Raw genomic sequence first — 25257 nt, 5'->3', positions numbered from 1 at the left:
GAGGAGAAATGAGTGAAGGTGGTCAAAGGTACAAGCTTCTAGTTATAAATAAGTTACAGGGATGTAATGTACAGATGGTGACTAGGGTTAACAATACTGTATTTGAAAGTCGCTAAAAGAGAATAGACCTTAAAAGTTCTCGTCATAAGAAAAAAATCACAACTGAGGTTATGATGGATGTGTTAACTAAACTTATGGTAATCATTTCACAGTATATACATATATCAAATAATATGTTGTATACCTTAGACTTAGTGTTGTAGTCAATTATATGTCAATAAGGTTAAGAAAAAATTTTACATCTATATGAAAAGAGAGAGAGAGAGAGAGAGAGAGAGAGAGAGAGAGAGAACGAACTAGTGACCTCGAAGCTAGGTAAGAGGAAAGTACCCTGAATGCAGCACAGATAAGATGTTTAAAAACAAGGAAGAGAGGATCAGAAATGGGAAAGTCAGAGTGAGAAGATCTAACACATGCTTACTCATAGTTCCAAAAAGGGGAGACAGAATAGATGGAATCAAGGCAATTTTAAGAGTTTCAGAATTGATAAAAGTCACTGATTCATATATTTAAAAATCCCAATGAGTCCCAACTGGGATAAATACAGATACCTCCCTCTAAATACATCACAGTAAAACCACTGAGTACTAATGATGAAGAAAGTCTCTTATAGATAGGATAACTAGGCAAGTCTTCTCTGGGGATTTGGTATTTAATCAGTGATTTGGATTAGAGCGTTACAGAGTGAGGGGGAAAAAGAAAAAAATGAGAAACAATAAACAAAGAGACCTGTGTTACAGAATGGAGTAAATTGGGTAGAAAGTGGCAGGAGCTGGAGGTAATTGACAGGGGCAGGGCCAAAATATATAAAACTTTAGAAACATAGTAAGGGCTTTGATTTTGACTTTAAGTAACAGGAAGAAGTCAATGGAGGTTTTTAGCAGGGGGATGACATCTATTTAATGTGTTAAAAAGTTTACTCTGGTACTGTATGGAGAAAAGGGTATAAAAGGGTAAGAACAAGATATTATGTGAATGTTAGAAGGCCAGTGACAAAGACCAAGCTAGAGATAAAGCTTACTTAGAATAGACGCTGCCAGTGAGGGTGGAAATAAGTAGATGTATTGGAACATCTATCGGAACAATAGGTAACAATTACTGAGTACTTCCTATATGCTGCACATTGTTCTAAACACTTTATATATATTTACATTTTTAATTCTATTAACAATCCTGTGAAACTGGTAATCTTATTCTCATTTTGCAAATGAGAATACACACAGAGAGATGAAGAAAATGATCCAAGATCACAGAGCTGGTTAGTAGTAAAGACAAACTATTTTGATTCCTCTGCTCCTGTGCTTCACCGATGAAACACATCTCCTAGTGAGAGAATGTACATGGGAAGAAGAATATGGGCAAAGAAAACAAGTTATTAAGTGTAACCCTTGGATTTCAGGCTCATGTAAATGGATGGACAATGGTGCCATTTACTGAACTTTAGTGCACTGCAAAAGGCTGGGTTTATAGAAAATGAATTTAGTTTGGAAGAGGGTGAGCTTCAGCTGCTTTTAAAGAACCACAAAGAGATGGCAAGTAATCCAGAAGTTTAAAGCAGGAGCCAACACTGGTGATCCCAAGTTGGGAGTCAGCACTTAAAAGATAAATCATGGGTGTGAATATGCCCACCCAACAAAAGAATATAAAGTGAAAACATAAGACTAAGCAAACTTTAAGAAATTCTGTATGTCCAGGGATGCCTAAGTGGCTCACTCAGGTGTCTGACCTTGATTTTGGCTCAGGTCATGATCTCATGGTTTGTGAATTTGAGTCTTGCATGGGGCTCTGTGCTATCACAGCACAGAGTCTGCTTGGGATTCTCTCTCTCCCTATCTCTCTACCCCTCCCCACCTGCTCGCTCTCCTCTCAAAGTAAATAAAACTTAAAAAACAAAACAAAACTCCATATGTCCATATCAAGATTGAGAAAGTAAACTGGAGAATGTAAACCAACAGAAAAAGGCTATTCCAGGTAAAGAATGGTCAACTACATTGAAAGCTGCTGAGAGATAAAGGTATCTTATTTTTTTCTCAGGGTAGTCCTTAAGTTTAAAAAGGCAGAAAGTACTGTAGTCTCAACAATTTTAAGTAAAAATCATAAATGACATAGAAAAAGAAAAAAATTTAACATTAAGGAACATCCTAAATTTTTCTGAAGCACCTAACTATCAAAATATTTGACATTGATACCTAAAAACTTCATTAAGGAGTTTTCAGTACTTTAGCTTTTACTGCACAAAGCATAACATAGTTAAAAATATATTTTATTTATACATAAAAAATTATTCTTACCTGTATAAAAAAAGATCTTTGGCAAGTCTCTTGGGTCCAATGATTTTAAAGATAATTTCATATGTTTCAAGTGCCTTTCGATGAACTCCACCTGGTAATGCTGGATGTAGGCATTGAGCTAGGCGTTTGCCTATAGTCAGCTTTTTGGGTACTACCTGGTACTTTGCATTATTTTGTAAAACCTTGAAGAAAACATTTTAATTCAGCTGAGAAAAACAAAAACATTATATCTTTTATTTCCATTTCCTAGCACAGAATTTTCAAAAATCCTTACAGGACTTCTTTACATTCTAAAAAGTTATAAAAGATGCCAAAGAACTCCTGTCTTAGTTACATCTATCAATATACACATTTAAAATTAAAACTGAGGATGCAAAAAAATTATTTTGTTAAAAAAAACCAAACCACTCCACGTTAACAGAAATACCATTTTTATTTTAAAAAATCAAAATATTTTGGGCGCCTGGGTGGCTCAGTAGGTTGAGCGACCAACTTTGGCTCAGGTCATGATCCCACAGCTCATGAGTTTGAACCCCGCGTGTGGCTCTGTGCTGACACCTCGGAGCCTGGAGCCTGCTTCGGATTCTGTGTCTCCCTCCCTCTCTGCCCCTAATCCACTCACATTCTGTCTCTGCCTCTCTCAAAAATAAACAAACATTAAAAAAGAAAATTTAAAAAAAACACAATATTTTGCCAACAAATTTATTCAGAAGAGAGGCAATGATTTTGATTTTTGCAAATCTTTAATGTCAATCTATTTTTGATACACTATTTCAAAGATATGAAGGAAACTGGACCTCAACATAAATATGTCGTTGAAAGAGGGAGAACCACTGCTTCAGGATATCATATGTCAGCAAGGAGTTCTAATGCTTACAAGAATCTACAAAAGATTATAACTGCCCATTTGTTTTTACTAATTTCCCAAGTGGACCAATCACAACTGTGTTTATTCAAACATAACATTTATTTAGAGATAATGGTCAGGGTGGAATTTACAGAAGATCCTATTTTATAAACCACCCAAAGGAGATTAGTTATTTAAGTAACAAAAAAGAACTTATTAATTAATTCTTCAAAGTATTATAGTACAGTGCTGATAGAACATTACAGAATAAATGCACAATGAAAACAGGATAATATGCTAGAATTTGATTTAGAAGAAATATTAAAAAAAAGTCCTTTATCTTACAAAATAAAGAACTGAAATTAAAATACATAAAATGATCTGTCAAAGGCAGTACAGTAGAAAACTCAGGACAAGATCTCCAGGTTTTTAACAAAAGTGAAGGCTCTGAGGTCCACTTAAATATAACATTTTCTTCATTCATTTTTTTTTAAGTTTATTTATTTTGAGAAAGACAGAGAGAGTGCAAACAGGAGAGAGCACAGGAAGAGGGAGAATCTCAAGCAGGCTCCACACAGCCAATGTGGAGCCCATGTGGGGCTCAAACTCACGAGACCATGTGATCACAACCTGAGCTGAAATCAAGAGTTGGACGCTTAACCGACTGGGCTACCCCCGTGCCCCTACATAAAACATTTTCAAAATTCTTCCCACTACAAGTTTTTAATTTAGTTTTAAACTAGATGCAATGAAGGCAAATAAAGTTAAATCTAGAAATGAAAAGCAAATTAAGGGCAAAACACTGGCAAGAACACAGCTATGAAAAACATTTTTCAACTAGCTGCTTCCGTGTGTCCAAAGTTTTAATCTCAATTTTAAACACAGTAGCCAAGAGTCAGTATTTACATATTTTAAATTTATTTATTTTTAGTAATCTTCACACGCAACATGGGGCTCAAACTCAAGGCCTTGAAATGAAATATGTTTTTCCAGCTGGGTCAGCCAGACACCCCAATATTCACATATATTTTAAGGAAAGGTATAATTACTTCTGCAGAAGGAAATTTAACAATCTATAACATAAAATGCTTTAATAAAAAAACTGTGTTAATATGAAATAAAATTTTAAAAGGAAAGTAAAATATAGCATGATTTTTTTATAGCACCATTATCTAAAAGGATTTCTGAATTGGAAAACGTTCTTTTTAAAAGCAATTTTGAATTGAAAAAAGTGTATAATGAGGTGAAAATGTAGTATATTAATAAATAACATTTTATATTAAAACATGTATTTAGACTATTTTCAACAAATTTATACTAAATACAATCCTTGCCTGTTCACAGCTTAAGTTTTCCCAATGACTTACATATCCTCCTCTGTGTTATCTGGATACAATAAAATGTTTTCATAAATATTAAGTATAAAAACTACTTATGTACTTAATTAGGTCTATTAATTTCCACATTTAATAAATTGCTTATAGGAGTGCCTGGCTGGCTCAGCTTGATCTGAGTGAGTTTGGGCCTCATGTTGGGTGTAGAGATTACTTAAAATCTTTAGGGGCACCTGGGTGCCTCAGTTGCTTGAGCGTCAGACTTCAGGTCATGATCTCGTGCTTCGTGAGTTCAAGCCCCACGTCAGGTTCTGTGCTGACAGCTCGGAGCCTGGAGCTTGCTTCAGATTCTGTGTCTCCCTCTCTCTCTGCCCCTCCCCTACTCTCTCTCAAAAGTAAATATTAAAAAGTAATAATAAAATAAAATCTTTTAAAAATTAAAAAAAAATAAACTGTTTTTAAATATAACTCCTAGTAAGTCTTCAGAAAGAGATTCTTCAGAAGGAGACTGGGTGGCTCAGTCGGTTAAGCGTTGGACTTCAGCTCAGGTCATGATCTCACACTTCATGATTTCAAGCCCCGCATAGGGCTCTGCGCCAAAAGCTCAGAGCCTGTCTTGGATTCTGTGTCTCCCTCTTTTTCTGCCCCTCCCCTGCTCACGCTCTGTCTCTCTCTCTCTCTCTCTCTTAAAAATAAACATAGAAAGAAAGAAAGAAAGAAAGAAAGAAAGAAAGAGACTCTTCAGAGCAAGAAAGAACCTAACTACCTTTAAGCATACTCATAATTTTGGATGCAATTTCTTGAGGATATTATAAAAAAAATCTGAGAATTTATCAAACCCTAAATGATAAATGTTACAAGTTAACATGTCAAACAGAAGTTTGTGCATCTAATTTTAAGATAAATCCTTGGCACATTAAAAATGAAAGCTTTTCTGGAAGACATTAATTATCTATAGTATGTATGAGGTCAAGCAATAGTGTACTTGGAATGTATTTTAGGATAATTTCTTTCCTAATAATTGTATGTTAAGCTATTTGATGTTAAAAGTTACGGGGAGAGCTCTCATTTCTTATCATCTTCCCTACTGCATTTAATATTTAAAAACATTCCAATTCAGTAACAACTGCTTAAAAAAAAAAAAAAAAAAAAAACCCTCCCAAAATTCCCAAAATCAAAACTATAAGTACGAGGTGAGCAAAGTTTGATCTAAGAAAACAAACAAAAAACAGTGTAAAAATGTAAAGCTATGAATTGATCTGTAATGCCATCATAATAGTGGATTAAAACCAGACATGTTAAGAGGAAACATTCAAGGCCAACCCCCAAGGCCTAAGTGACTACTTATCACTTTTGTAAAAAAAAGTACTGAATATATCTAAGAATTGCCTGGATACAAAATTTTCCTTACTGCTACATAACATTTGTAAAGCACATTGCAAGTTACCACTTTCTACACCAGTTTCTGATTTTGTTGTCAGGAACTCCAGAACCGTATCTTTGCTCAATTAGAGAAACTTGTTAGCCCTCAGAGTTATTAGCATGTTTGCTTCCTAGTCTCATGTTTTTAATGGTAATGTTGTTTTGGCCTCAAAGTATGCCTGGTTGTTCAGGCATGCAATTCACGAAGTAAAATAGCAGTACCAAAAGTAATCCTAAGCTTTAGTTATGTTTTTACAATTCTTTACTTCAAGCTTTAGAGAAATCCAGTAAGTAGAAATTCAGATTTCTGAATTTCTGGACATACCTTATTAAGTTTTCCAAGTGCCGATATCAAATCTGCCCATTCACTGGAATATTCAAAATTCTTTAGTGCTTTGTCAATTGCGGCTACATAGTTTCTGTATTTGGAGTCACTCAGTAACTCCAGCTCTTCTGTGTTCATCCTCCCACAGCGTTCCACTAGAGACCAGTTCCAAAGTCATGTAAAATCATCACCTATAAAAAGTTTGCAGAAGGAACCAAAGTTACAAAGTAAAGTATTAAAATGAGTTCATATGCTCTTGCTATAAAACTATTGGCTAACTTAAAAATGTTTCTTGAGTGAGAAGTGGTCAAAACTGGTCAACTAGTACACAGAGTCATGAAGAATTCACGTATTCCTTCCCACAAACTGGAAAATGGCTGTGAGAACAAAGGGATATAAAAGAATAGGAAATATTCTGGTACTTATTTCAGCTTAGAAATCATGTTATTTATCTCCTATTTTCTGATACAATATTTGTGATAGACATACTCTTTTGCTTTGTTTTGATACATAAATACATTAAGATTGGTTTGGATTTGATATATCAAGGACATGCAGCGAAAAAAAAAAAAAAAAAAAAAAATAACAAAAAATAGAAAGAATGACTTGGAGGGCACCTGGCTGGCACAGTTGAAGAGTATGTGATTCTTGATCTCGGGGTTTTGAGTTTGAGCCCCACGTTGGGTGTAGAGAGTCTTAAATAAAGGTTAAAAAAAAAAGATTTGGAGGTCATCTCATTTTATTAGACAATAAATGAGCATTTATAGTATAAAGGAACATCAACTATTCGGAATTTGACCTTACTTTTGATAAAACTGACAAATACACATGGTAATTTAAAACATGTTCATACATTCTTTGATACTGATTTTAAAAATGTGGTTCCAAATCCTCTAGCCCCTTGGGCTGGATTTTGTGACTCAATTCTGACAAAAATAGCAAGGCAGAAGTGATAATGTGTCATGGCTAAAACTAGGCTATAAAAGAACTTTGGCTTCCTCCCCCTTATCTTCTCTAAACTAAGATCATTAGGTCTGGGGAAAGCCAGTTGCCACCTTGTGAGAACACTTACACGAGCCCTATGGGGAGGTTCCAGTGGTAAAGAACTGCAGCTTTCTGCCAACAGTCATGTGAGTGAGTCATTTTGGAAGCAGATCTCCCATTTCCAAGCAAACCTTCATTTGACTGCAGTACCAACCAACATACTGACTGTAACTTCATGAGAGGTCCTGACACAGAGCTACATAACCAAAGTCTCTCAAATTCATGACTTATAATAATCTTGCTGATTTAGGCCCCTGACTTGGGGGGTAATTTGTTATATAGCACTAGATAACTAACAGAGTAGTAGTAAGGATTTAAATGAGGCTCAACTAAATTTGGCCCAATGTGGCCTCTCCTCCACTATTTGTGTTATCCTGTCAGACTTTTAACTAACTCTGTACCTTTCTTTAGAGCTGGATTCATGGATGTGGAGGAGGGTCTAAGAATGGGACTCAGAGCATCTCAACATGATTAAATGAAAGGTAAAAAGAGTCTTTCCAACAAATGGTTTTGGGGTAACTGGATATCCACATGTAAAGTAATGAAGTTGACTCCTTCCTCATATCTACACAAAAATCAACTCAAAATGGATGATAGCTCTAAATGTAACAGTTATAAAAGTCTTAGAATAAAGTACAGGAGTAAGTTTTTGTGGCCTAGGGCTAGGCAGTCTTCTTAGAAATAACATAAGAACATCACAAGCAACAACAAAATAAACTGGACTTCATCAAAATGAAAAACCTTTCTGCTTTAAAGGATATGGTCACAAAATGAAAAGAGAAGAGGACTTCCAGGGAAGATAGCAGAGTAGGATGACACTAAGCTCACCTTGTCCCATGGATACAGCCAGATGATAAACACATTAGTGTAAGTAACTAAAAAAAAAGACCCAGAGACTGGAAGAACAAACTCTCCACAGCTAAATGTAAGGAAGAGGCCATATCAAAGAGAGTAGGAGGGTGGTGACAGATTAGGAGCTAAATAGACCCAAGGGGCTTTCCACAGGAGGGAAGGAGGAACACCCCAGGCACAAGAGAGGAAAGAAACAAATTTTCACACCAGGGAGACTGCACAGGGAAGATGAATCCCCAAATATTTGGCTTTCAAAACCAGAGGGGTCAAATTTTGTGAGTTCTTACAATCGCAGGCAGGACTTAAAAACCTGGAACTTTAGGGGGCACCTGGGTGGTCAGTTGGTTAAGCGACTGACTTAGGCTCAGGTCATGATCTCAGTTTGTGAGTTTGAGCCCCACCTTGGGCTCTGTACTGACACTCAGAGCCTGAAGCCTGCTTCGGATTCTGTGTCTCCTTCTCTCTCTGCCCCTCCCCAACTTGTGCTCTGTCTAAAATAAATAAATGTAAAACACACACACACACACACACCTGGAACTTTAAAAATCAGGAGGTTTATGAGAGAGCAAGGAGGGCGAGAGGAAACTGAGTCCCAGCCTTAAAGAGACAACACAACAAATAGCTCCACCCAAGATACAGCAAAGCAGCAGCAATCTGTAAAGAGCGTCGGGCATCCAGGAGAGGGATTTGCTTACTAATCTCAGAGCATGTGCCACAGGGGCAGGGATCTTTGGGAGACTTCTCCAGGAACAAATGAGCTTTCTCTCCCTCACTCCGCAGCATAAACACATGGACACCTGCAGCAACCAGCCAGGGCACCAACACTTGCTACCTAACTTGTTCATAGTGCCCCCACCCACTTGTTCTCTTGCAAACATGCCCCAAACAGCCAGAACTCTACTCCAGATTATCACCCATAGCAGACCTGGACAAACCTTGCTAACACTACCAGACCTGCCCCCATATTCTGTATATCAGCCTCTTCCAACCCACGTGCCTTAGTCCCCAGCAGCTGCAGGAACCCTCCTGTGGCTGACAACCTTGCTGGCACCAGATGCCCTGTCCTCACATTCTCCTACACCTCTGTGCTATTACATCTCTGGCAAATGTTCAAGTTAAGTCCAAGGTGGCCCCAGGCTGGCTGATTAGCAACACAAGGACCAAATCCTGCCCACAACAAGCAAAGAGAGCCATTGTAGACAAATAGACAGAAGGCAAAAGCTGCTCAGCCACAACAGCAGGGCACAGACAACGCACATAGGAGATACCCCTGAAGTTCCAGGTACTGGTCAGCAGGGGACAAAGCACTACAGGGCCCTACATGCCCTCTTAATAGGCCACTACTTTCCAGAGCAGGAGACATAGCTGACTTTCCAAACATATGGAAACAGACACAGTTAAACAAATGGAAGAGACAGAGAATATATCCCAAATGAAACAGGACAAAAATCACAGTGAGAGCTAAACAATACAGAAATAAGTAATACAACTGATAAAGACTTTAAAGTAATGGTCATAGAGATACTCACTGGACTTTTAAGAAAAGAGTGAAGGACCTCAGTGAGACTCTTAACAAAGAGAGAACATAACCAATTAATAATGAAGAACTGAATTACTGAAATTAAAAATACACTACATAGAGGGTGCCTGGGTGGCTCAGCTGGTTAAGCATCTGACTCTTGATTTCAACTCAGGTCATGATCTCACGGTTGTGTGATGGAGCCCCATGTCAGGTTCTGCACTGACAGCATGGAGCCTGCTTGGGATTCTCTCTCTCCCTCTCCTTCTGCCCCTCCCCCACTCATGCTGGCTCTGTCTCTCTTAAAATAAATAAGTAAACTAAAAAATTTTTAACAATACACTAGGTGGAATAAATAGTAGACTAGAGGAAGCAGAAGAACGGATTAGTAATTTAGAGGACAGAGTAATGGAAAGCACTCAAGTTGAGCAAGACAGAAGAAAAGACATAACAAGAAATGAAAATAGGCTTAGGTAAATTTAGCCATATCATGAAGTGTAATAACATTTGCATTATAAGGATCCCAGAAGGAGGAGAGACAGAAAAGGGGACAGAAACCATATCTGAAGAAATAAGAGCTGAAAACTTCCCGAATCTGGGGAAGGAAACAGAAATCGAGATCCAGAGGCACAGAGAACCTCTGACAAATCAACTGAAGGAGGTCCACACCAAGAATTAAATACACACACAGTAATTAAAATGGCAAAAAGTAGTGATAAAGAAGGAATTTTAAAAGCAGCAAGAGAAAACAGTTACATACAAGGGAAACCCCATAAGGCTATCACTGGATTTTTCAGCAGAAATTTTGCAGACCAGAAGGTGATGAGCATGACATACTCAAAGTGTTGAAAGAAGAAAACTGCAGCCAGGAATACTCTAGCAAGGCCATAATTTAGAATAGAAAGAGGGATAAAGAGTTTCCCAAACAGAAGTTAAAGGAATTCATAACCACTAAACCAGTCCTGTAAGAAATATTACAGGGGACACTTTGAGTGGAAAGGAAAGACCATAAGAGGGAATAAGTAGGAAAGAAAAAAGCAGTAAAAATAAGTATGTCAACAAAAATCAGTCAAGGGATTCACAAAATAAAAGCATATAAAGTAAGATACCATATACGTAAAATATGAGGGGGAGAGGAGTAAAGAATGGGTTTAAACTTAAGCCATCATCAATATAGACTGCTATATGTATGTTATATACAAACCTAATGGTAACCACAAAGCAAAAATTTGTAATAAATATGCAAAAAATAAACAGAAAGGAATCCAAGTATATCACAGAGTGAGCCAACAAACCATCAGATAAGAGAGCAATAGGAAGAAACAGAGAAGAACTACAAAAAAAAGTATAAAACAAGTAACAGAAGAGCAATAAGTACATATCTATCATTAATTACTTTGAATGTAAATAGACTAAATGCTCCAATAAAAGGGTGACAGAATGGATAAAAAAGCAAGAACCATTTATAGACTGGCTACAAGAGATTCATTTCAGACCTAAAGACACATGCAGATTGAAAGTGACAGAATGGAAAAGCACTTATCATGCAAATGGAAACAAAAAGCAAGTAGAAATACTTACATCAAGCAAAATATCCTTTAAAGTTTTTATCTTTATTTATTTTGAAAAAGAGTGCGTGTATGAGCAGGGGAAGGGCAGAGAGAAGGGGAGAATCCGAAGCAGGCTCTGTACTGTCAGTGTGGAGCCTGATGTGGGGACTTGAACTCACATGAGATCATGGCCTGAGCTGAAACCAAGAGTTGAATACTTAAACAACTCAGTCACCCATGTACCCCTGGATAAAACAGCCTTTAAGCAAAGACTGTAATAAGAGACAAAGAGAAGGAAGCATTAATTATATACATTAATAAAAGGAAAAATCCAACAAGAAAATATAACAATTACAAATATTATGCACCCAACATGAAAGTACCCAAATACATAAAGCAGGGAACTTTAACACCCCAACTACATCAATGGATAGATCACCCAAAAGCAAAAGAAACATGAAAACAGTGGTTTCAAAGGACACACTGAAGAAGATGGGTCTAATGGATATATTCAGAACATTCCACCCTAAAACACCAGAATACACATTCTTTTCAAGTATACATGGAACATTCTCCAAAAGAGATCACATATTAGGGCACAAAACAAGTCTCAATAAATTCAAAAACACTGAAATTATACCATGCATCCTTTCTGAGAAGAATGCTATTAAACTAGAAATCAATTCACAAGAAAAAATCTGGAAAGAACACAAACACATGGAGGTTAAATAACATGTTACTAAAAAATGAATGGAAAAAAAAATGAATGGAACCACCAAGAAATCAAAGAGAAAAATAAACAAAACACATGGAGACAAATGAAAATGAAAACACAACAGTCCAAAATCTTTGGGAAGCAACAAAAGTAGTTCTAAGAGGAAGTTTATAGCAATACAGACTTACCTGAAGAAATAATAAAAATCTCAAACAACCTAAACTTACATCTAAAGGAGCCAGAAAAAGAAAACCAAAACCCAAAACCAGTAGAAGAAAACAAACATTAGAACAGAAAAGAAATAAAAACTAAAAAACAAACAAACAAACAATAGAACAGATCAATGAGGGGCACCTGGATGCCTCAGTCAGTTAAGCATCCGACTTCCACTCAGGTCATGATCTCAGTTTGTGAGTGTGAGCCCCGTGTCAGGCGCTGTGCTGACAGCTCAGAGCCTGGAGCCTGCTTCAGATTCTGTGTCTCATTCTCTCTGTCCCTCCCCCACTTGTGCTCGGTCTCTGTCTCTCATAAATAAATTTAAAAAGAAAAAAAATTAAAAAAAAAAAAAAAAGAACAGATCAGTGAAACCAGGAACTGGTTTTTGAAAAGATCGATGAAATCAACAAAACTTTAGCTAGACTCATTAAAAAAAAAAAAAAAAAAAAAAAAAAGGAACTCAAACAAAATCAGAAATGAAAGAAGAGAGGTAACAATTGACACTACAGAATTACAAGGGATTATTGGAGATATTATGAAAAAATTACATGTCAACAAATTGGACAACCTAAAATCATGTAACCTCCCAAAACTGAATCAGGAACAAAGAGAAAAATGTGAATAGACTTCTTAGCAGTAATGAAACTGAATTACTAATCAGAAAACTTCTAACAAACAAACGTCAAGGACCAGACAGCTTCACAAGTGAATTCTACCAAACATTTGGAAAAAGAGTTAAGTACCTATTCTTCTCAAACTATTCCAAAAAAATAAAGAAAAGCTTCTAATTCATTCTATTAGGCCAGCATTATTCTGATGCCAAAACCAGATAAAGACACTACAAAAAAAGAGAATTACAGGTATCTCTGATGAACACAGATGCAAAAATTATCAACAAAATATTCACAAATGAATCCAATAATATACTTAAAAATTTATTAACCATGATCAAGTGAAATTTATTGCAGGGATGCATGGGTGGCTCAATATTTGCATGGGTGGTTTATATCACATTAACGAGAGGAAGGAAAAACACCATAGATCATCAAAATAGATGCAGAAAAAGCATCTGACAAAGTACATCGATTCATAAGAATTCTCATGAAAGTAGATTTAGAGAACATACCTCAACAAAATAAAGGCCATATATGAAAAACCCACAGCTAATATTATACTCAATGGTGGAAAGGTGAAAGCTTTTCCTCTAAGATCAAGAACAAGACAGGGATGTCCACTCTCACTACTTTTATTCAACACAGTACTGGAAGTCCTAGCTGTAGCAATCAGACAACAAATAAAAGGCATCTGATAAGGAAGAAGTAAAACTTTCACTACTTACATGATGACATGATACTATATATAGAAAAACTTAACGACTCCACCAAAAAACTATCAGAACTGATAAATGAAATCAGTAAAGCACAGAATACATAAAATACAGAAACCTGTTGTATTTCTCTACACTAATAATGAGATAGCAGAAAGAGAAATTAAGGCTACAATCTCACTTCTATTTGCACCAAAAAGAATAAAATATATTGGAATAAATTTAACCAAGGAGGTAAAAGACTGGTACTCTGAAAACTGTAAAACACTAATGAAAGAAATTGAAGATGACACAAATGGAAAGATATTCCATGCTCATGGATGTAAGATCCAATATTATTAAGAGATCCATACTCCCCAAAGCAATCTAGATGTAAAGATTTAATGCAAATCCCTATCAAAATACCAACAGCATTTTTCACTGATCTAGAAAAAACAGTCCTAAAATTTATATATAGAGCCACAAAGGACCCTGAATAGCCAAAGCAATCCTGAAAGAACAAAGCTGGAAGTTATCACAATCTTAGATTTCAAGATATATCACAAAGCTGTAGAAAACAAAACAGTATGGTACTGGCACAAAAACAGACATATAAATCAGTAAAACAGAATACAGAGCTCAAATAAACCCATGCTTATATGGTTAATTAATCTATAATAAACGAGGCAATAATATACAATAGAGAAAAGACAGTCTTCAATGAATGGTGCTGGAAAAACTAAACAGCAACATGCAAAAGAATCAAACTGGACCACTTTCTTACATCATACACAAAAAGAAATTCAAAAGGGAATAAAGATCTAAATGTGAGACCTGAAACCATAAAACTCCTGGAAGAAACCAAAAGTAGTAATTTGACAACAGCCATAGTAACAATTTTCTAGATATGTCTCCTGTGGCAAGAGAAACAAAACCAAAATTAAACTATTGGGACCATACCAAAACAAAAAGCTTTCGCTCAGTGAACAAAACCACCAATGAAACAAACAGGTAACCTACCGAATAAAAGAAAATATTTGTAAATGATATATGCCATAAGGGTTTCATTTTCAAAATACATAAAGAGCTTATAAAACTGAATACCAAAAAAATCCAATTAAAAAATGGGCAGAGGACCTGAATAGATGTTTTCCAAAGAAGACCTACAAATGGCCAAGAGACCCATGAAAAAGATGCTCAACACTAATAATCTTCAGGGAAATCCAAAGATAAACCACAATGAGATCTCACCTTATACCTATCAGAATAGCTAGAATCAAAAAAACAAAAAATAACAAGTTGTTAGCAAGGATGTGGAGAATAAGGGACCCCAATGCACCGCTGGTGGGAATGCAAATTGGTGTAGCCACTGCAGAAGACAGTATGGAGGTTCCTCAAAAAATTAAAAATAGAATTACCATATGATCCAGTAGTGGGAATTTACTCAAATAAAATGAAAAGACATATGCACTCCTATGTTTATTTATTTAGTATTATTTATAATAGCCAAGACATGGAAGCAACCCAAGTGTCCACTGATAGATGAATGGATAAAAAAGATGTGGTATATGTAGACACAATGGAGTATTACTGCGCCATAAAAAAATGAGATAGTGCCATTTGCAACAACAGGGGTGTAACTAGAGGGTATAATGCACTTTAAAAAGTCAGACAGAGAAAGACAAATATCATGATTTCACTCATATGTGGAATTTAAGAAACAAATGAACAAAGAGAAAAATAGATTAAAAAAAACAACCCAAACTCTTAAATATGGAGAACAAACAGTAGTTGCAATAAGGGAGGTCAGTTGGAGTATGTATGAAATAAAGGGGATTAAAACTACACTTATCTTGATAAGCACTGAGTAAAGTACAGAACTGTTGAATTATTACTGTACACCTGAAACTAATATAACACTGTATCTTAACTATACTTCAATAAATAAAAATGACTGTAAAGATGGTCATACAACTCTGTACTGAAAACTGCTAAATCATACACTTTAGGTGAATTGTATGGTAGGTGAATTTTATCTCAATGAAGGTAAGTATATATATATGTGTGCATACCAGTACATCTACATTTTTATATAATGGGGCCTTAGGGACCTGTGAATTACCTCAAATTACATGCAAAATTTACCTCTTATATTTTATTGGGGAGAGAGTCTACTGCTTTTATAACATTCTCAAAAATGGTTTTTAACAAAATCCTCAAACAGGTTAACAGTCCCTACTCTAGAGAATATAACCTATATTAGTAATACCTGTTGGCACTGAAAAAAGGATAAGAATCTATGAATTTATTAAATCAAAAAAAATTTTTGGTTAAGGTTGTGACAGAATGATACAAACCACCCAGTTCTCTACCTTAATTCTTTTATCCATAAAAATAAAAACAGACAAATCCTCAAATCCTATTTTTACAGACAATAATTATCTTAAACACTTGACTTACTTCAGCACACAAAGTGCCAAGCACTATGTCTAGGTGCAGAATAAAGAGAATAACCCTGACCTAATGCATGATACTTTCATTCCCAATTGGGAGGGGCAGGCCCTTGTGCTTTAAAATAATGTCTGGGGCGCCTGGGTGGCTCAGTCGGTTAGGCGTCCGACTTCGGCTCAGGTCATGATCTCGTGGTCTGTGGGTTCGAGCCCCGCGTCGGGCTCTGTGCTAACAGCTCAGAGCCTGGAGCCTGTTTCAGATTCGGTGTCTCCCTCTTTCTCTGACCCTCCCCTGTTCACGCTCTGTCTCTGTCTCAAAAATAAATAAATGTTAAAAAAAAAAAAATTTAAATAATGTAAAATTTATGCAGGAAAAAAACTTACATTGTTATTATATCTTTATACCCTGGACTTTAACAGCAACAAAACAAAGCAGTATTTTGAAGTATTGCCAGAAATCCAAAATGAACTTAAATGAACCAAAACTAATCTTAACTGTCTTCCTTTTCAACATTGATTTTGTTTCACAGATTCAATACACAATTCCCCTAATTGGGAAGAAGTCTTTGAAAGCAGGAACTCTATTTCCTACTTATTTGTATGTGGCACAGCACATAACTTGGAACAAATAGTTAAGCTCAAGTTGGATTCATACACAGTGATGTAAGTATAATAGTTGAGACTGGGAATGAATTAACAATTCTGCAAGCTGTTTTATCATTAATCTATGGTTAATAAAAATCTTTTAAACTAGATTTAACCATAAACACACACAGCAATGTATGCTTCAGGGACAAAAGACAATCTTTTTTTAAAGATTTAAAGTCTATTTTGTCTGATACAAGTATTGCTACCCTGGTTTTTTTCACTTCCACTTGCACAGTATATGTTTTCTGCAATCCGTCATTTTTAGTCTGTGTCTTTAGGTCTGAGGTGGTAGTTTTTCCCTGTTTTGTAGTTTTTCCCTATTCTTTTCTTCTCTTGCTCTCTTCCCTGTTGTTTGATGGCTTTCTTTAGTGTTATACTGGGATTCCTTTCTCTTTTTTGTCTATCTACTGTAGGTTTTGATTTGTGGTTATTATTAGATTCATATATGTCATCTTATATATAAGCAGTCTTGATTAAATTGATGTTTGCTTAAGTTTGAACACATTCTAAAAGCACTAAATTTTTACTCCTTTGTCCACATTTATGTATATGTCATATTTAACATCTTTTCATTTTGTGTATACCTTGGCTGATTTTTCTACTTTGGTGTTTTCACCTCATACTGGCTTTATAAATGATTAATTTACTACATTTACTACATGTTTGCTTTTACCTGTGAATTTTTTTCCTCTCATAATTTTCTAATAGTTACGGTCTTTTCGTTCGAGTTAAAGAATTCCCTTTAACATTTTCTGATAAGACTGGCTTAGTGGTGATAAATTTCTTTAACTTTTCTCTGGGAAATCCCTTACCTTTCCTTCTATTCCAAACGATAACCTTACTGAGTATTCTTAGTTGTACATTTTCTCCTTTCAGAACTTTAAACATATCATGCCACTCCCTTCTGGCCTTCAAAGGTTCTGCCAAAAAATCAGCTAATAGCCTTATGGGGTTTCCCTTGTTTGTAACTGTTTTCTCTTGCTCCTTTAAAAATTTTCTAATCTTTACTTTTTGTCATTTTAATTATGTGTTTTGGTGGGGACCTCCTCAGATTAATCTTAAGGGCTCTCTGCGTTTCTGGATCTGCATGTCTGTTTCTCTCCTTAGATTAGGAAAGTTTTTAGCTATTTGTTCTTCTGATAGGTTTTCTGCTCCCTTCTCTCTTAAATAAAGCAAATGTTAGCAGACAAAAAAGAAGAAATTGACAGTAATATGATAATAGTAGCGGACTTTAACACCCTACTTACATCAATGGCACGATCATCCACAGAATATCAACAAGGAAACAGTGGCTTTGAATGACACATTAGACCAGATAGTCCCAATGTATACAGAACATTCTGTCCAAAAAGAGCACTATACAAACTCTTTTCAAGTGCACATCAAACATTCTCCAGGATACATCACATTAGGCCACGTCTCAATAACAACAAGTCTCAATAATTTTAAAAGACTCAAATCATACCAACCATCTTTTCTGACCACAATGGTATGAAACTAGAAGTCAATTACAAGAAAAAATCTGGAAACCACATGAATATATTGATGCTAAACAACATGATACTAAACAATGATTGGGTCGACCAAGAAATCTATGAGAAAATAAAAAAATACATGGGGACAAATGAACATGAAAACACAACAGTCCAAAATCTCTGGGATGCAGCAAAAGGCAGCAGTTCTACGAGGGAAGGTTATGTGACCATAATAATTATTACCATACAGAAAAAATCAAATGAGCATATGCATCAGTTAGTACTGTGTTTGGCACATATTAACCTTTCTCACTTGTTTCTGGTAACTAACTTCTCTCCTAGAACTCAAAAACCACTGTGTGTGTGTGTGTGTGTGTGTGTGTGTGTGTGTGTGTGTGTGACAACAGGCTGTTTTCTCCCTAAACTCTGCCTGCAAGCTTATGAGTGGTCTCTATCAAAATCTCTTCATTTCAAGCATCTAAGTAAATCCTGCTTCCTTCTAGGAACCTAATTAATACTCCTTCTATCTTCTGACAACTCCCAAATTTCTATCTCTTGCCAGATCTCTTCCTTGAACTCCCAGCATATTAACTGTAATCAGAGTAATGATGTAATTGTGAAGCAATATTACCTCAATTGGCATATTCTGCAGACATACTTTTTTTAATTCAGTATAAAAAAACTAACCAGTAATGACCAGCTAAGTTTGTGGAGCTTAGAACTCTTTAATGTGTTTGCAGCTAAAAAAAAGTTCAGTCAGGTAAGAAATTTGATTTTTTCTTTTTTATTTTGCTAAAAGTTGTCTAAACACTTAAATATAACTAAAAAGAGTTCATACAGTATAGATACATATAACACTAGGTAGAACACGAAAAACAAAATCTTACGCAAACAGCTGAGAAATGAGACAGGACATTTTGTAGAAGTTTCATCAGCAGGGAGTTATGGTATTTTTGTGTGAAAAGATTGCCAGATCCTGGGACTAGAAATTAGGTTCTGCTTCTTCAATTATTTTTAATGAAAATAAAATCACTTACGGCATATCAGAAGAACTCTAGGGATGTATCACTTTTGAATTTTTAATCCAACATATGATAAATGCAAATTCCAGCTCTCAAGTATTTTTTTTCCATATTTTATTTCAAAGTGGCTTAGATCAGTACTTTCCAAAGTTCTTTTCAAAGAACCAGTTTTACCCTAATCCACTGGTGACTGATATAAATCATGTACATAGTTGTTGTAGGAATATAAAATTGCTATAAAAATGTCTAAATGCTTACTTTCATCTGTGCTTATTTCAAGTTTTCTTAACAAAGAATTTGTGAATGGCTCACAAATCACACTTTGAACACCAATGACTTAGATCATAATGCGAATACATCTTTTCTCATATTGGATCAAGGAAACTTTATACACTGCCTCTTCTTCAGAAATGTAGTTTCACTTCATAAGAAATGCATATATTTAACAACAAAACAGTGTTTTGTAGAACCCGCCAGTCCACAAAAAGATAGGCGATAGGCAATAGGCGGCAGAGTCTCCAAACACAGGAATTAAAGTCAAGACAGCTGAGAATCCAAATCCTACTTAACACTTAGCTGTATGACCTTGGGCAAAATGCCAAACTTCAGTTTCCTCATTTATAAACCAAGATGATAATACCCAACTCAATGGTTGCCAAGATCAGATAAAGAACATATTAAACTTATCAGAGTGCCTGGCACATAGAAAATGCTTTAAAAACTTATTGCTACCATTATCACCAATAAAAATAAAAAAGTACTAGGAAGCAAGTATGCAAATTATAAGGACTAGTAAATTGCAATTTAAGAGCCAGATATGGCTCTGAACTTATTGGTAGTAAAATGGAAAACTGAAGACTCTGACTAAATTATATCCAGTTGTCTCATGAATGCAAATTAAAATGTGTCATTGCCAGGGTGCCTGGGTGGCTCAGTTGGTTAAGCATCAGACTCTTGATTTCAGCTCAGGTCATGATCTCAAGGTATTGGGTTTGAACTCTGTTATCAGCAGGGAACCCACTTCAGATCCTCTGTCCTCCTCTCTCCCTGCATCTCCCCTGCTTACACTCTCTCAAAAATAAATACTTAAAAAAAATGTGTCATTGCCAAATGTGTGGAATTTTTTTTTTTTTACTATTTTTATTGAACTGCACATATTTAACATACCTTCTAAGTTCTGACTAATGTATACACCCATAAAACCATCACCACAATCAAGATTTCTCACCAGAGAAATGTTCTCTAACATAGAGAACATTTATATCACCCTAAACAAGAAACCTACCAATTCTACTACCTCTATCAAATGAGGTGGTTTTTTGTTTGAAATTAAAAACAAAAACCAAAAAACAAAGCCCAAAACCTATTCCCGCTAGTACAATAACTATTTAATATAACTAGGAAACTTGAAAAAGTAAAAATCACTAAATAAAAATAAAAATTGTGGTTTGTTTTTAAAGTGATACAGGTAAAGTCAGAATGGCATTTATAATTTTTCTTTCAATATGGAATTGCTGAATCACTATATTGTACACCTGTAACTAATATAACACTGAAAAAATAAGGTTACACTTAATAAAATTTCTCTTTTCCTTCAGGAGCTGCTAACAAGTAGGTTTTTGACCTTAATCTGTAATCGTATCACCTGACAATTCAGCTATTCTTTCAAACTTACAACTCATATAAACTGGACCTGAACTGTCATAAAGCATGATTTAATGCAGTGTTTTTGTCTCATTCAAATATAAAAATGAAACAAAATAGCTGTTTAAAAAAGAAGGCAGATTCTCTAGGCAAATTAAGGCTTATGAAAATTATCAGGGAAGTATATATATTTATGTTTTCACACATTACAGGGTGATAAGGCTGTATTCAAGAAACAAAACATTCCAACAGACCATCTGAATCTTAAAAAATTTTGTTTAAATCGTTATAAAAAATGAGTAGACCTAATTTCACAAAATAACCACACAAGGATACTTTGGCTGATTTGCTTATTACTAGCTGAGCTCCTGGCTTCCCCCTCTCCTTTGCCATGAAAAGTTTGGGGGAGGGCTGAAGAGACAAAGAACTATTCAGTATTAGCCAATCCTACAGATATATCTGGGGATTGTCCAAGAGTTTTATCACATTCCAGGTACGTAAATGAATACATTCTGAAGTGCCATGTAATTCAGGGGGAAAAACTTTACTTGTTGATTATGAATGAAAAAGTACTTTAAAAACTGCTATATAGATATATAGTAGACATTTTTTCCAAACTGTTTTGCCTAAATTAAAAATTATTCGGTAACTATTACAATCTAACAAATAAGACAATTATTAACAAATTTATCTCATTTTGGTCAAAAGTTCTGGGTTTCAATACTGACACACTAATACTCTTTAGTGAATAGTTTATTTAATCAACTCATAAAGCTAGTTATTCCAGAAAATTGGAAACTTCCTGGGAGGAAGAAAACACCTACCAGGTATTTCATTAATCGGTTTAAGTACCCACAAGAACCCTAATGATCTGTATGTTCCCTCATCTGACCCAATCTCAAACCTTCAAATGGTACACACTCTAAGAAACCCCAAATATGTGATCAACAGATCTTCAGCTTTTCTTTGCATGTCTGGCTGCCTTCTGGTCCTAACTACCTTCTCAGGATAAGACCTCCTCTGATGCAGCAGAGGTAGGAACACCTTAGCTAACCTTATATTGTGACTTACTATGTGCCTGGCACCACTCAAATGTTTTGCTATGTTAACTTAATCCTACGAAGTAAACATTATTATGGTCCACACTTACAGATAAAGAGACTGAGGCATAGAATTATTATGTGATACGATGTGTTTAGTAAAAATGATAGAGTCAGAGATTTAGACATAAACAGTCTAGCTTTAGAGTTCTAACTCTTAACCACTACTCTTCATTCCTCTTTTATATCCATCTGACTTCAGGGCCAGGGAGTAAAGTTTCCTTACTCCCTTCAAACTTACCTGGCAAAATCCCAATCTTAGTTGAACTCTATTATCTACTTTTTCCATGCGAAAGCCCAAACAATTGAACACTGCTGAAGAAAAATCATACGACCATAGGCTGACTGATTGCATTTTAAATTGAGAAACAAACCTCAAACAGGAGTTCAACACTGTTCTAATCCACTGTTTCCTTAGTAAATTTACTTGCCTGACACAATTATTCATACCTTCTATTCTTTTCAAAAATCTAATACCACATCCCTCCATTGTTGCTAAAGACCCAACTTCCAGTTTAACTAAGAAAACAGAAGCAAAAAGAATGCTTATAGTCCCTTCAACAAATCTGCAAATCTATCTCCACTTATATCCATACTCTCTACTTTCCCTCCTGTTCTGAGGAACAAAGGACCCTCCTCCATCAAAGACCCACTCTTTTGCTCTGGATCCCATCTCCTGTTACCTCTCAAGAATTTCCCTTAAGTGCCTTATTGGTTTACTCTTCTTCAGCACCAATTTCTCCTCCTGTGCAGGATCATTCTCCATCAGCCTATAGACAAAGGCCTGGAATCTCCCACAGTGAGAAACTAAAAGCCATAGCTTCCTCTTGACTCTCACAGACTTTTTGGCTATCAACCCATTTCTCTGTCCTCCCTCATTACAAAACTTTCTGAAAGATTTTCCTATACTCATCATTTCCTTATCTCTTCACTCTTTGGCCTACTCAAAAATGTCTTATGACACTGATCTGCAGGGAAACCACCCGTGTAAGAGTCACCAGTAAACTGCTTTAGACAAAGTCAATGGTCATTTCTCCAGCCCCTCATCTTAATTTCTCCTCAGTATTCAATACCTAGTTTTTGGCGACCAGGACTCTTCATTTTCAAGGGATGTTCTGACTTCTCTAACCAGTCTTCTCCAATCTGTGTCAGCACCTCTTCTCTATTCAAATTTTATTAAAAAAATTTTTTTTAATGTTTATTTTTGAGAAAGAGAGAGTGTGAGTAGGGAAGGAGCAGAGAGTCAGGGGACACAGAATCGGAAGCAGGCTCCAGCCCATAAACCCTGAGATCATGACATAAGCCGAAGTTGGACACTTAACCAACTGAGCCACCCAGGCGCCCCTATTCAAATTTCACTTTATTATTATTTTGTAAATGTTGAACTACTTCCAGGCTCAATCAGGAACTCTCACCTCTTCTCTAGAGTTATCTCCTCTAGTCCTATAGTTTCAAACAGCATTTGTTAACAAACATATCCTAAACATATACAAAACGTCACTTTTCATTTTCTATTATCCTGGTTAAGGTCTGCTTCTATTCTTAAACCCTTATAATCTGTCCTCCACAGAGAAGCTACAGATCTTTTAAAATCATATTAAGTCATTATGGGAATATCCACACTAAATACACCAACATTTTTTGCACTGTAGGGCATTCTGTATTTGCTATTCTCTGCACCCAAAAGCTCAAAGGTCAACTCTGTGTGGCAAATTCCTTCCCATCCTCCAAGTAATATCAAACCCTCAGAAAAGCCTTTTTTGAACAGTCGATCTCAAGTGGCCTACGCCAAGCCCACAATCTGAACATCTATTCTAGAATATATTATTTCCTTCCTAGCACTATTTCGGACTGAAATTTCCTATTATTTGCTTGTTTTTTAAATCTACATTCCCTTATTGCAATGCAAATGCCATGAAGTTAGAAGCCTTATTGGACTTGTATGAGCAGCCCCATACAAGTAGGCCCTCAAATAGGTTTTGAATAAATGAATCTATAAATGTAAACACTGCTCACAAACCATTTGCTTTTTTTCTTTCCTGAGAAATCTGGAGAAAAGAGCAAAGCTACAATTCTATTTTTTAAACACTACAGTCACACTTGACCTCACTCCCTTCAAACAGACTATATTCATACGGTCATATTAAAGTACTTAATACTTTAAAAAATTGGAAGATTCTCACAAAAACACCTATTAAAAATGTGCTCTATCTAGTTACATTTTAAAATATTAGCTCAGTTTTAGCATCCTTATTTAGTGTAACTACTTAAATGTGGACAATGTCACTCTAGAATGTCCTTTTCTAGGACTGAAAAGGAAATCCATTAAATATGATACTCCTAGAGGTCAAATCTTTTAAAATTAATTAGATGCAAATCTCTAGTTGAAGAAAATTCTGACAGTTATATATTTATATTTTCACTTTTAATCTCAATGAAAATCATAAAAATAAAACCCAAGATATGAAAAATCAAAAATCTCATAATTCTGCCAAGATGACAAACAGCAAATTTTATTTACTTGGAACAAAGAGAGTAAAATTAATCAACATATAAAAAATTATCCATCTGTTAGAAACAGTTTGAATTCTATAAAAATTACAACTAAAGATTCCTTCTAGCTTTAATCGCTGATTTTGTGTGACACATAAGCATCATGAAGAAAAGTAATTTAGAAAATAGAACAGTGTGAGCACATATTACAACCTAAAATAATCCGTTAATAGGTAGCTAGGATTCTTTCTTAAGGATCAAATAGTTAATAGCTATAATAATGAAACTAAACATATGCCCTTGAGTTAAAGATAACATCCTGCTCCCAAAGCATAGCAGCCAAGTAAACACTGCCCATACATTATTCAAGATGATGATGATGATCTGACAGCAGCTCACACTGACTTCGTAATCACTCTGTGGTAGGTACCATGCTAAGCCTTTTACACAAATTATCTCATGTAATCTTCAGGTTTGCTCACACAGCCATGTACATATGAACATTCTGGTGTTTGATATTTCACACAGAGTTAAGAGGAGGAACTGGGAAGAACTCTGGCAGGCTGACCACTGGGCCTGGTTCATAATCATTATCTTTTTGAACTTTTCCCCACAACTCTTAATTCTTCTGACTGACCTATCCTACCTCTCCTCTCTTACCCAATTTTTCAAAAACCTGTTCAAATTATATAGCTTCTCTTGACTCTTTATCCAGTTTTTAGACCCTGTTCTTTCTTTTCCTATTCCACTTATTTTCTTACATCATAATAGCAGCACCTGGGTGGCTCAGCTGGTTAAGCATCCAACTCTTCATTTCAGCTCAGGTCACGATCTCATGGTTCATGGGATCGAGCCCTACATTGGGCTCTGTGCTGATGGCACAGAATTCTCTCTTCCCTCTCTCTCTGCTTCTTCCCTCACTTTGCGTGCCCTCTCTCAAAATA

The 25257-nt window shown here is 35.6% G+C and overlaps 1 protein-coding gene across 4 annotated transcripts in view; it reads right to left on the bottom strand.

Annotated features, from left to right (window-relative positions):
* Positions 1 to 25257, bottom strand: part of DOP1A (DOP1 leucine zipper like protein A) — a 111518-nt gene that overhangs the window by 73370 nt on the left and 12891 nt on the right. For all 4 annotated transcript variants that reach the window (XM_049653945.1, XM_049653947.1, XM_049653946.1 and 1 more), the window contains exons 2-3: positions 6280 to 6470; positions 2352 to 2533 (exon numbers count right to left, since the gene is read on the bottom strand). In XM_049653945.1, coding sequence (XP_049509902.1) covers positions 2352 to 2533; positions 6280 to 6417 — 320 coding nt within the window. In that variant the 5' untranslated portion in view covers positions 6418 to 6470. The remainder of the gene's footprint in view (positions 1 to 2351; positions 2534 to 6279; positions 6471 to 25257) is intronic.

The sequence above is a fragment of the Panthera uncia genome (genome assembly GCF_023721935.1).
Source record: "Panthera uncia isolate 11264 chromosome B2 unlocalized genomic scaffold, Puncia_PCG_1.0 HiC_scaffold_24, whole genome shotgun sequence".
Taxonomy (NCBI): domain Eukaryota; kingdom Metazoa; phylum Chordata; class Mammalia; order Carnivora; family Felidae; genus Panthera; species Panthera uncia.
This window is presented reverse-complemented; position numbering and strand designations above follow the sequence as displayed.